The 12,628-nt window shown below is 40.1% G+C and overlaps 1 protein-coding gene across 1 annotated transcript in view; it reads left to right on the top strand.

Moving 5' to 3' along the window:
* LOC131479461 (centrosomal protein of 128 kDa-like) overlaps positions 1 to 8,532 on the top strand; it is a 105,064-nt gene extending 96,532 nt beyond the window's left edge. Inside the window, 1 exon segment of the mRNA XM_058659962.1 lies at positions 8,038 to 8,532. Coding sequence (XP_058515945.1) covers positions 8,038 to 8,532 — 495 coding nt within the window.
* The last annotated feature ends 4,096 nt before the right edge of the window (positions 8,533 to 12,628 follow it).

The following is a 12,628-nucleotide window of genomic DNA, read 5'->3' as shown; positions in this document are numbered from 1 at the left end:
TAGTGAAAATGAATATCCTATTCTTGATCCAGATCTGAGTGAAAATGCTTAAACTTTTTCTTGTTCATGGTATTAGCAGTTGGGTTGTCATATGTAATTTTATAGTTTTGAGATACGTTTTTTTTTCTGTATACCTAATTTTTGGAGGTTTTTTTTATCATGAATAGATACTGAGTTTTATCACGTTTTTGCTGTTCGTTGAGATGACCATTCTTCCTCCTGTTGATGCGATTTATGATGTTTATTGATTTTGAGTTGTTGAGCCAGCTTTATATCTGAGTTAAATTTCACTTCATCATGAAGTTTGCTCCATTTAATGAGGTTTGAATTTTTTTCCCTTGTTCTTCCATGAGAATTTTTGCTTCTTTAGCAAAAGATTCAAAGTTCTAACAAGGATTAGGTCGTAAGTTTTTTTGGTAGTTTGATTCAGTTTTGTTACGAGAGAGTGATGCTGGCATCATAAGGAATTTGACTCAGTTCCATCCGTTTCAATAATTTTTAAATGCTTTCAAAAGATTTGGCGATGGTTCCTCTTAGAATAGTCTGTGGAATTTGATAATAAAGTGATTATATTCTGGAGTTTTTAAATGGAAGACTTTTAATTGCTGCTCCAGTCTTTTTTTTTTTAAGATTTGTTTTTATTGGACAGTCAGATATACAGAGAGGATAGGCAGAGATCTTCCGTACGTTGGTTTACTTCCCAAGTGGCTGTAACAGCTGGAGCTGAGCTGATCCAAAGCCAGGAGCCAGGAGCTTCTTCCAGGTCTCCCACGTGGGTGCAGAGTCCCAAATCTCTGGGCCATCCTTGACTGCTTTTCCAGGCCACAAGTGGGGAGCTGGATGGAAAACAGGGCTGCTAGGATTAGAACTGGCGCCCATGTGGGATCCTGGCATGTTCAAGGGCAGGAGTTTAGCTGCTATGCTACTGCACTGGGCTCTGTTTCTTCAGTCTTCTTGCTGGTTCAGGGTCTGTTTAGATTTCCTATTTTTAAAAATTGCATCTTATCAATTTTAATTTGTAATCAATTTGTAATTAAATTATTTATTGATTACTACTTATCAGTTTATTTGAGTTTTTCTTGTTTGTCAGCATATAATTTCTCATAATACTTTCTTAAGATCCCTTATTTTTCAGGCGCATTGGTTGTAATCTTCTTTTTCATTTCTTTGTTTATATGATATCTTTCTCTTTTTTGTTAATCTGGCTTCTGATAGCAGCAGAGCAGACATCAGCTGCATGATTCTGTGTAACCTAGTCGGGTGAGTCTAGTGCTCTGCAGGTGTGGCGGGGGCAGGTCGGGGAGTGCAGGAGAGGAAGGAGGCCAAGTAGCTGTTCAGTCCTCAGCGGCTCCCCAGCGTACGGTTCCTCTCTCAGTTACAGCTGCCAGTGGTGCTGGGATGTGCAGCAGCCTCTCCCTGCTCCGTCTTGGGGAGATGGTGACTCCCGCCTGCAGTTATAAGTGCCGTGCAGCTGACCCGGATGGCATTGGTCCTCTTGATCACTGTCCCCCTGGGATCTCTTTTCTGTTCTGTGGTTTCTGTCCTGAAATTTTCTGTCCCAGCCAGTCCCCTGAAAACAGGAACCTTTCTTTGTTTTTCAAGTATTTTCTGACACTGAGGTCTGTGCAGCTTCTCATTCTTCAGGCTTCCTGGATCCCCAGCTTGACTAATTCTGAATGCTTCTTCTCACTGCAGTTTTTACTTTCTAGCTTCTCTCTTTAATAAACTGTGCTGTAAAAATAGGTATAAAATTTGAAGTCTGGTGACTACTTTTAGCTGTCAACAAATCTGAGAGCCTGAACACAACTCCCATCAACATTTTTCCCTGCTCGAAAAGAGAAAGATAAAAGAAAGGGAATTTAGATTTGAAAAGTTTGATGCTTGATTTGGGCTTTTATAAACCTTTTGGTAATATGTGGGAAGGGACTTTCCTGAACCATGCTGATATAGTAAGAAATAACAATGGGCTTAACTGGTATGAACTTTAACGATCCTACTTTTTAGCAGCTAGGATTCTTTCACATAGTGTAAATATAAAATGCTCTTGTGGTAGGGTACAAGATGTCTCCCGAAAATATATGTTGATAATAATAGAACTAAAAACATTAATAAATATGGAATAAAGAAGAAAAATGCTTTTTTGCTTAGCATTTTTTTAGTGCATGAGGAAGATACCATTTACAACTTATTCCTACAGTAAAACTTATTTACTGTAAATACCCTGAGAGGCCTTATCCCTGGATAGTGAAGATTGTACAGTTGCATTCTCTATCTGGCTCGCTCTCTCTCTCTCTCTCTCTCTCTCTCTCTCTCGCCCTCTCTCTCTGCTTGTGTACCTGTGTGTGTGACACATTATTATGAAGGTTCAATGTGTAATTTTTTGCTGAGAATCACTATAGTTGGATGATTCTGCCTAGTTATTTGAGAAGGTGGATTGAAGAATGTACTGGAACAATGGTTGGATAAGATCCATAGCAGAGAAATATAGGAAAGAATTCTTGACACATTTCATTTGAGGCATAATGCTGACTGATAGTAGCAAAATAATGACTACGTGTTTTCCATTCTCAGGGCAATTAGAGAACTGTGCTCATCAGTTCAGATTGAAAGCTGCTTTTCCATCAGTAGTGAAGCCACAGTTATTTCCAATAAGACCCACACCCTTGTCTGTTGATTTGCACTCATACAGCCAACCAATGACATGATATTTTCAAATACATTCACAGGGAGCTGTGTGCAGTTTTTAAATGTGGAAGCAAAGGTGTATATATGCTGAAGCTTTGGGCTTGTGAATGTTAACCACTTCTCACTGTAATTACTGAATAATTTATAATGAACTTGTTTCTCTGGGTTCATAGAGTTTGCTACAGAAATTTAAACAACTTTATACATTTTTGGGTCCATGTCTGTTGGAACCTTGTAACTGTTGATCCAAGCTTTAAAAATCCATCTTGTCCTTATTTGTTCCTTTCCCACAAAATAATTTCAGATCTTCTCATGGTATAAATATCTAATTTCACCTCCCACTTCTGTCTTCTTTCATTACAGAAAGGCTTCACTGACTTTAGTAGCACCATCTTTTGTTAGGAGTTTGACATTAATTAAATTCACTTTTTTGATATGCTATAGGGAACCTATGGAATATTGAAATATACAAAGTCATTATGTAATTCAACTCTGAAGCTTAGCGTCAGTTCGGTGATTGGCACTCACATCTCTGTCCCGTTGTTTACTCACCTACTAAGGATATTATATAGATGGGGTTATACTTAACACTGAAATCTTTTAAAGTTATACATTCAAGGATAAATAGGAGAAGAAACCCAGAGAGCAAATTCTGAAGGAACAGGAAATAGCAGAGAATTAGTGGAAAATGGTATCATGAAGGAGATACAAGAATGAACAAGACAGAATGGAACATTTCACATGCTACAGTCGGCGAGGAAAATTTTTAAAAATCTTTTGTATTTGGATATAGGTGATTTTTGGGGACCTTGTTGAGAACTTTTTACACTATATAATAGAAGTCTGAGGCCATTTACAGTAATCTAAGTGAATGAGAAGTAAAATTCTAAAACATGAAATATAGGCTACTCTTCAGTGATTTGAGCTTAAAAGTAGTATAGGGTGTTTGCACTGGGAATTGGAGTGCCTTTGGAGGCTGAGAACTCTGAGGTCACCCACCCCTGTTGGGATCTACCACATGGGATGGAAGAAGCCCAAATCCTTCCTCACAGGATCCAAGGTCATCAGAACAACATCCAGGAGCTCTGAGCGGTCTGTAGACACAGAGGAACAGTAAACTTCCTTCAGGACTAGCGAGAGGAGCTTTCTCTGGTCCTTACTTAGTTCCAACTTTGGATCCCCCATCCTCTCTTGCAATGACCATCAGGGTCGCTCTGGAGCCCCCCAAAACAAACAAACAAACAAAATTAGAACAGATAGACAAAGAACAACAAGGAAAGCTTAGAACGAGACAGGAAACAGCGTGGATTCACATATACCTTACTAGGTAGGACGCAGAGATTAGATACTCCTCACTGGGGAATGGAAGGTTTCTCTGCACACCCCTCCTAAAACAGTTCTACAGCTCAACTGTTGACATATGCCTTGCTAGAGTTATAAGCCAGTTTAGACTATCCTAAAATCTGCCAAGTTCCGTAGAATTATGCTTCAATGCTATAGACTGCTAAATATTAAAATGAGGATAGACATGAGACAGCTGAATAGTACCCTATAGCCATTTTAAGGTGTATAGCAGCCGGTTCTGTGTATGAATTAAAATTGAAATGTCAATGAAGTAGTCACAGGATGTGGTTAAGAACTTGCATCTTGTAACATATTGGTTACTCAATACCATAACAATTCTACATTGTTGTAAATTGTTGTTGATGTTACGTTGGGGCTTTTAATTGATCAGGATGATATTTTGCCAACTCTACCTTCAGACCAGAGATGATCTCCCCAAGAAACCGTTGAATGTAACTGGACAATAAGATGCTGGACTCTTTGCTGGTATATACTTGCAATGAAGGAATCTCAACTGAATTTGATCTGTAATACTGCAACAAGGTGGAGGAATCCACCATGGGGGAAGGGCATGGGGAGGGGTTGGCGGAATCCCAGAGCCTATGAGACAGTGTCACATAATGCAATGTAATTAATAAAAAAAAAGACAATTTACAGATGAATTAAGTTTTGTTTTGGTACAGTTTTATTTTCTAATCAATACTGTCACTTTTTTTAAGTTGAAAAGTAGAGCAGAATGATTCAGTTGGGAAGGAGAGATTCAAGACTTGGAAGAGGGAACTTCATTGCTGTAGATAGTAAGCTGTTAGTAGCTGTGGATGGAGACAGTTAAGTCAGGCTCATTTGTCAGAGTAGGAGGACCCTCCTTTTGCTCAGAGGGTGGGGAGAAAAGGAGAAGACACTACTGATAAATTTCAGGATGGGGCAAGTAAGACGTTTTGGGGAATCCTACACTGCCTCCATTTGCTCCTGCAGGAAGAATGATGGTAAGTGAGGGACAGAAGAGTCATTTTGTTAATAATGACCATTGTATGAGCTGGCTAGAGGCATAGGAATCTGTCAGTGTAAATTCTATCAGCTGATACTCCTGTGTGACTCTTGCAGGGAAACTAAGACTAATGCTTGTAGAAATTAGGGAATTTTTTAATCCCACCAGAGTTGGGAGTTGATGTAGAGGAGGCAGAGATGGAGGCAATGAGGAATAGGTCTAGCAGAAGGAAGGAAGTGTAAAGATAGATAGATGAATACTTAAAAGTCAGAAGTACAGGAAAGAAGAGGAGAGGAACTTTTTGCATCAAGAATGGCATTCTGATGCAAAAAAATTAGACAAACAATGGAAGTGGGTGACAAAAGTGATATGGAATTAGGGTTTTTTGGGAATCTGAAAATTTAGCCAAGGGTTGAAAAATGAGCTCTGGGATTAGACTTCGAATCTCTTCATTTATTCGGTATGTGATCTTGGCCAGATTCTTAACTGCAGTAATGTTGATTACTTATCACTGAAGTGGGGGTTGGTAAGAATAATAGTGCTTTACTTTTGTGGTGGGATTGAATGAAATGAGCTCTATTAAGTGTTTGTTCAATCTCTGCCAGGCTCCGTGTTCCGTAATTTTCCCTAGTAGTCATGGCTGTTTTATTATTACTGCCAGCTCCTTCTTTTTGTTTAGATCTTAGCTCATACATGACCTCCCCTAGAGCGACCCTTTCTACTCAGCACAGTGAAGAGCATGAGGCTGGTCCAGGTGACTCTGTTGTTTCAGTTCTGTCTACTCTGGAATTTGGCTGTTGGTGTGAATATTCCCAACCCCGTCTCCAAAGAGACATTAGTGTGTTTGGTATTGAAGCCACGTCTCATTAATCGTTCTATAGACCGTGTGCCAACACACAGCAAGTGTAGCCACTCTGAGTTGTTGTAAAAACAAAATATTGATTGCTGAGTGTCTCTCTCTCTCTCGGTACAGAATCATTCAATCAGGGCTTGTTGATAAGGTTGCTTTTGGCATATTGGCAAAACTTTCAGAATCAAGACAAAAGGTAAACCACAATCATTAGGGTTTTCTGATCTCACTTTTGAGTTTTCCACATAAACAAGTTTGTAGTTCTCAATTTATTATTTTGTTTGGGTGAAAGAAGGAGTGACTAATCTTTTCCAGGCTGTGTTGAATTTAACAAATTGAAGAAGTGCCAACTTACTACTTAGAAAATGAAATTTGTTTTTGAGGCATTATTTTAATTGTTGCTTTTCCTTTATGTCAAACATGACTTTAATTGTGGGAGATGATACATGAAGTTTTATTTGAGTCACAGATTATTCTGCTGTTGGGGCCAGAGGAACTTGGTAAATGTTATTACGCTTTTCATGTGTCAGTGTTGTGGTACAAAGTGAATGATAGATGCTGCTTATCCAGTTCACATGTTCATCTTCACTTATTTTTTACTTGAAAAGCATGGAGACAGAAAGACAAAAATGAGAGACAAAGATTTTCCATCCCCTGGTTCGCTACCCAAATGCCTGCAACAGCTGAGGCTAGGGCGAGTCGAATCAGGATCCCCCATCTCAGTCTGGTTTCCCATGTAGATGGCAAGAACCCTCTAGTACTGGGGCCATTACCTGCTGCCTGCAACATAAATATTAATAGGGGCCTTGGATCTAGGGGAACAGGAATTTAAACTCAGGCACCCTGATATGGTTTGTGAAATCCCAAGTAGTGTTTGAATTGCTGTCTCAAATGCCTGGCCCCGTGTTAGCTTCTTGAGATCTTTTAATTTGTAGCATCACCTTAAACCTTTTTTTAAAAGAAAGAATTATTTGAAAGGCAAAAAGAGAGAGAGGTAGAAGTAGAGAGAAAGAAATGGGGGAGGGGGAGAGAGCGAGCTAGCGAGCTACTGATCAGTTCTACATGCCTGTAACAGTTTAGGCTGTGCCACTTAGAAACCAGTAACTCAGTCACTTGGGTGCCAGGAACCCAAGTGTTTAGGTGGTCACCTTTTGTTAGGAGGGTATTCATTATGATGAAGTTGGATTCGGTCAACTGTGATATGGAAGGTAGATGTCCCAAGTGCTACCTTCAAGCTGTGCCAGACATGCGGTGCTGACACACGCATGACCTTGCTCTGTTGCTTGTGTGACGTCTTTGTATTTGGAAAGGAAGGCTCAGTCAAGAGCGACAGTTTCTGAATTTTTCATTTCTTTGCAACATTCGTAAGTTGCTCAGTGTTGATAATAATATCCTCTTATTTTTGGACTAAAAATAGACATTTCCTGGTTCTCAGTTAAAATATGTATGAATCACTGATGATTCTGTGTAATTTTCAAGCATATTAGTGACCATTGTCATTTTAGGGAAGCAAAATTTTAAGGTTCTTTTCTTGATTATACAAATAGTCCCACAGATTTTTATTTTCTTGAAAAATCTGTTCAGTATTGATTCATGACAGTCTGAGATAAATGATTCATGAATGACATGGTTGTTGTATCTGGAAATAATCCATCTAAAAGTATTTTGTCAGGGGCCATTTTATAAACTTTAAGTAATGATGCTTTTTTTGTTGTTACTGATTCTTTCTTTATTGTAATAAAATGTCATGTACTGCCAGGAGGTAGAAAGTTGCATATGATTGCTGCTGGTGGTTGCTGATAATCTGACAAGTTTAAGAACACTGCTATTTCGTCAGTTGCACAAGGCAATAAGTTCTAATTAAAACAAGTGTACTTTGTTTCTCTCAGCAATGCCTTCCTTTTTAGTGATAACTAGTTGAAAATAAATGTTTTCTTCCCTCACTGAATAACAGCTTAAAAGAGGTAATACTGCTGTAAAACATCATTCCCAAATAATGTGGTTATAAAACACACAGAAAAGGAGTCATGTTTTCTGAGTTGCTTTCTAATGAAATTTGGTATGGTTGATTTCCATTTCTGTGACATTTGAGATTGTTGTTTGATGAAATGTTACACATTGCCATTGACAAGAAAATTTTTCCTAATGTTTCATATGCTTTTATTCCTAGAATTTAACTCACGAGTTGGAGAGCAGGGAAAAACAACAGTTGCACATGCTGAATCAGCTCAGGGAGATCCAAAATCACTTTGAGACGAGCGAGGCTGAGCGCAAGCGAGCTGACCTCCAGATCGCGGAGCTGACGCAGCACGCCGAGGATGCCACCAAGCAGGCCAAACAGTACCTGGCTGAGCTGCGGCAGTCGGAGGCCCTGAGGGAGGAGGCTGAAAGACGCAGAGAAGACCTGAAGCTGAAAGCCCAGGAATCCATCAGGCAGTGGAAACTGAAGCATAAGAAACTAGAGCGAGCATTGGAGAAACAGTCTGAAACTCTTGATGACTTGACAGAAAAGAACAATCAGGTACAGATGTCAAATTCCTGGGGAGCAGGTTCTGCTGTCTCTAACATTCGATTCCTCCATTGCTTGAACAAACACTTGGGTGTCGGGCTCTACAGTCTCTCAGTTGTCTTTGAAGTGTCTTTCTGTCTTGGCTATATCAAGTAAAAAATAATTTATTTTTTCAAGGCTCTTTCAATGGTTTGTCATTCTATGGCTTTTCCCGAATTATCCCTTTAAATGAGTCATACTCTCTCCTTCCTCAGCTCTACGTCCCCATAAATCGACCTAATCGTTGATATCCTAATATTCAAATGGAAGAAAATCACTGTGTCACCATCTACCAGAATATCACATCGTTTTCCCCCGTACATCTTATTTGTTTTTTAAAATCCTTATTTTAAAATCTTACTTGATTATACATATTTCAGAGTAGGTATTAGTGAGATAGAAGCACTTAAAAAATGCAATAGTTACTACTGGTCTATTTTTCCTGCAACAAATATAATAGGCTTAGTTAAAGGAGTGACATTAACTAGCTCTCTCTGTAGTGTCACAAGATCATAAGCCTCCTTAAATCTGTTTTTATGCCCTTTCGGCAGCAACAGAAAGCATTTCACTGATCCTTGTATGCATGTCACATGAACTTTTCTCTTGTATAGTCAGTTATTTTGGATGGATTTTATGCTTCTCTATAGTTCTTAGCTGTATCTGTGGGTTGAATTAAGCCCGGGTGGTCTATGAGATAGTAAGCGGAAGAGTCATGATTGGTTTTCACTGATGTTTCATCTTGGTTTATCATTTGAGCTTTGTCATTTGTCACTTGTGAAGAACTCAAACATTACAGAAGACTATAATCGTTTTGATAAGTTGATTTCCTTGCAAAAGAAAAGAAAATGTAATGCAGTTATATTTTTAAAATCAATTGTCATCACTTTAGGAGTGACAGATACTTGTACATGAGCTGTCATGGTAAAGATGCTTTGCCTTTTACAAGGAATTTCTCAGAAAACGGAAGAGGTGCTCACTGTGCTCACTGTGGGTAGGCTTTCCTTTTCTTTTTTTAAATAAAAATGAACCTTGTTTATCAGGAATATAGACAAGTGTTATAAACAGTAATCGAGTAGGAGGATGACACTGCCTACATAGGGAAAGTTTTAAAATAATTATGGATCTCTAAAATGCAGTAGTATAACTTTCTTATCAATTAGTTTGATATGGGTGTTGAAGTTTGACAAACTGTGTTTGGAAATATTGATACATATGGGTATTTTTGTTTTGATTTTTTTGTGTTTTGATTGTTTTAATCTGTTTTTGAATTTTAGCCCCCCAAATATAAGGGCATACTGTATTTTCCTATGTCTGGTTTATTTCATTCAACATTATGTCTTCCAGTTGCATTCATTTTGCTGCATATGATAGAATTTTATTTTTTTTCTAGTTGAATAGTATTTCATTATGTGTATGTACATTCTTGGTACCCATTCATCTGATGATAAACAAATTTGGTTGATTTCATGGTTTGGATATTGTCAGCACTGCTGATGGTGGTGCAGATAAATAGCTGTTTGACACAACGTATTCCTGTCTTGGTATAGTCACAGAATACCACAGTGGTGGGATTGCTGGATCATATGGCAAGTCTTTTTGCCTTTTTAAGAAATCCCCACACTGTTTTCTAGTGTGATTGCGATAATTTACATTTCCACCCAGTGTATAGATGTTCCCCTTTTTCCACGTCCTCGAATTTGGTAATATTTCATTGTGGTTTGGATTTGCATTTCCCTGGTGACTTTTTTCTTTAAAGCTTCTTTAAAAGGTGAGGCGATCACAGATACATGATGGGCATGTTCAGAGTGGGCTCGGTCAGAGGGGAAAGGCAGGAGATAGGGAAATGTTTTTGCCGTTTCTTTCCATGTCCATGAGAAGGAAGAGATAGCCCCTCCACGTGGACAGTTTCTGGGGTAGGGGAGTGGTTTCATGATGTGGTGGCAGGTACCTGGTGAGGAAAGTATATCCCGAGGGTAGGGTAGTTTTATTGATCGGAAGGATTTCCAACCCTTAATCTAAGGGTGCTGAAGAGTGAATCAAATCTTCCATAGTTGTTTCCGGCTGCTTAGGAGTAGAGGGCTGGCCTATTCTGGGTTCAGAACCCTCTGTGTCATCTAATGGCTCCCTCTCCTTAGCTGGAGAACTCTAATCAGTGCCACTGGCTAGGTGTCCCACATCTTCATCATTACTCTGAAATGTCGTAGGCTTCTTTGCACAGGGGTGTAGTGTGTGGAACGAGGAGTCCAATGCATGCACACACCTACTGGTTCTGAGATCAGAGATCCTGATGTGTCTGAGGCTGGCATGCTGCTTGTCGATGCCAAAAGCCACTGGTGGGCCTCCTTGCCCAGAGGGTGCTGTTGTGTGGCCCATGGAGCCCCTGTGGACCAACTCCTTAGGGTCCCTGCCTGACTCACTGTGAGTCTTGGCTCTCATGTGTGCTGCCAGGTGCCTGGCCTGGGGAGGCCCTGTAGATTTCTGTCAGGCCCGACTGCCCTCAGCACTGGTACTCGCATATGCCCTTGGAATGGTTTATGGGGGGAGCTGTTGAGACCCTTCTTTCTGGCACATCTGAAGCTCCAGCTCCCATGTGTGCTGTCGACAGCCCTGGCTTTTGAGTATTCCTGTGAGTGTAGCAGCCTGGCCCAGGGTGGCCTGGGGTTGCATCTCTGTCCACATTGAAAGCTTGCCCAAGGACCCTGGCAAGCAGGTGGCAGCTGTCTGCTCCCCACTGCCCCTTCCATGGGGGTTTAATATTAACGAATAGGAACGTATTCACAGTTGTTATGAACCAGGCCCGCAATGCCAGTCAGCTATTGGCTTTTCCCCCCAGTCGTGTAACACTTGCCTAGGCACCAGGCAATCTAGACAGTTTCCTCCAGCTGCGGTGACTGGTGGTGTGGTGTTGAGCACTTTTTTTTTCTTTTCCATGTATTTGTCGGCCAGGTGGTATGCTTTCCATTTTAATCCATTTGCTAAACACTGACTGGCTGATTGCCCTGAGGAAAAATATACATCGGACTTGACTGTGAACTGATTGGATAACTGGAAATTGCTGTACTTTTTTTTTTTTTTTTTTTGCTTGAGTCAGCTTGGTCTGGCAACTGGTTCATTGAGGCTGCCTTTAAGGGAGTTAGTTGCAAAGCAGGGTGGTTTGAGGATACTGATTGATTGAGAATGTTCTAGGGACTTTCCTTAATTAGAGGAAATATGGAAGGATCTGTGTCATCAGACAGTATCCTAATCCACGGTGTGCTGAGAGTTTTCTAGATTAAATTTTCAGAATATTAAACTTGTTAAACAATCATTTATCAGAATACTTTTGATGTAATTACTTTTATCTCTTCGCATTGCTAATGATAAGTAAAGAAGTAGTTTTTTTTTTTTTTTTTTTAAAGATTTTATTCATTTTATTACAGCCAGATATATACAGAGGAGAGACAGAGAGGAAGATCTTCCGTCCGATGATTCACTCCCCAAGTGAGCCGCAACGGGCCGATGCGCGCCGATCCGAAGCCGGGAACCTGGAACCTCTTCCGGGTCTCCCACGCGGGTGCAGTGTCCCAATGCATTGGGCCGTCCTCGACTGCTTTCCCAGGCCACAAGCAGGGAGCTGGATGGGAAGTGGAGCTGCCGGGATTAGAACCGGCGTCCATATGGGATCCCGGGGCTTTCAAGGCGAGGACTTTAGCCGCTAGGCCACGCCGCCGGGCCCAAAGAAGTAGTTTTAAAGTGATTGCTACAGTTAGGATAGTATCATGTTATCACAGCAGGCGTTGTAATTTCTCCTTTTAAGAGCCTTTAAAATTAATGCAGCACATCACAGAGCAGTGGTTAATCAAGGAAGAAGGGATAGCAAATGTTTCACTGAAAATTCAAGTGTCCAGTAAATCTGTGAATATACATGATAAATAATGTTGCAAAAAGAGTATTTAAAAATAAAATCTTGAACATTACCTCTAAGGAATATTGAGTATTTAATAAAAACACAAATGCTCCGTAAGCCAATAGTATTGTAGTTAACATTTTTAAAAGGACTAATTACTTGCAGAAGTGACTTTGGGGTTTATTTGGAAGTATATATTAAAATAAATCTTGGCTTAGTTATTATGATACCTGCTGCCTGTATTGGAGCACCTGAGTGTGAAACATGGCTGTTCCTGTCTCCAGCGTCCTCCTGTTGAGGTTACTGAGCTCTCCCTACCCATGTGGG

The sequence above is a fragment of the Ochotona princeps genome, unplaced genomic scaffold, assembly GCF_030435755.1.
Source record: "Ochotona princeps isolate mOchPri1 unplaced genomic scaffold, mOchPri1.hap1 HAP1_SCAFFOLD_161, whole genome shotgun sequence".
NCBI classification, from domain to species: Eukaryota; Metazoa; Chordata; class Mammalia; order Lagomorpha; family Ochotonidae; genus Ochotona; species Ochotona princeps.
The sequence above is the reverse complement of the archived record's forward strand: the minus strand, read 5'-3'. Positions and strand labels throughout refer to the sequence as shown.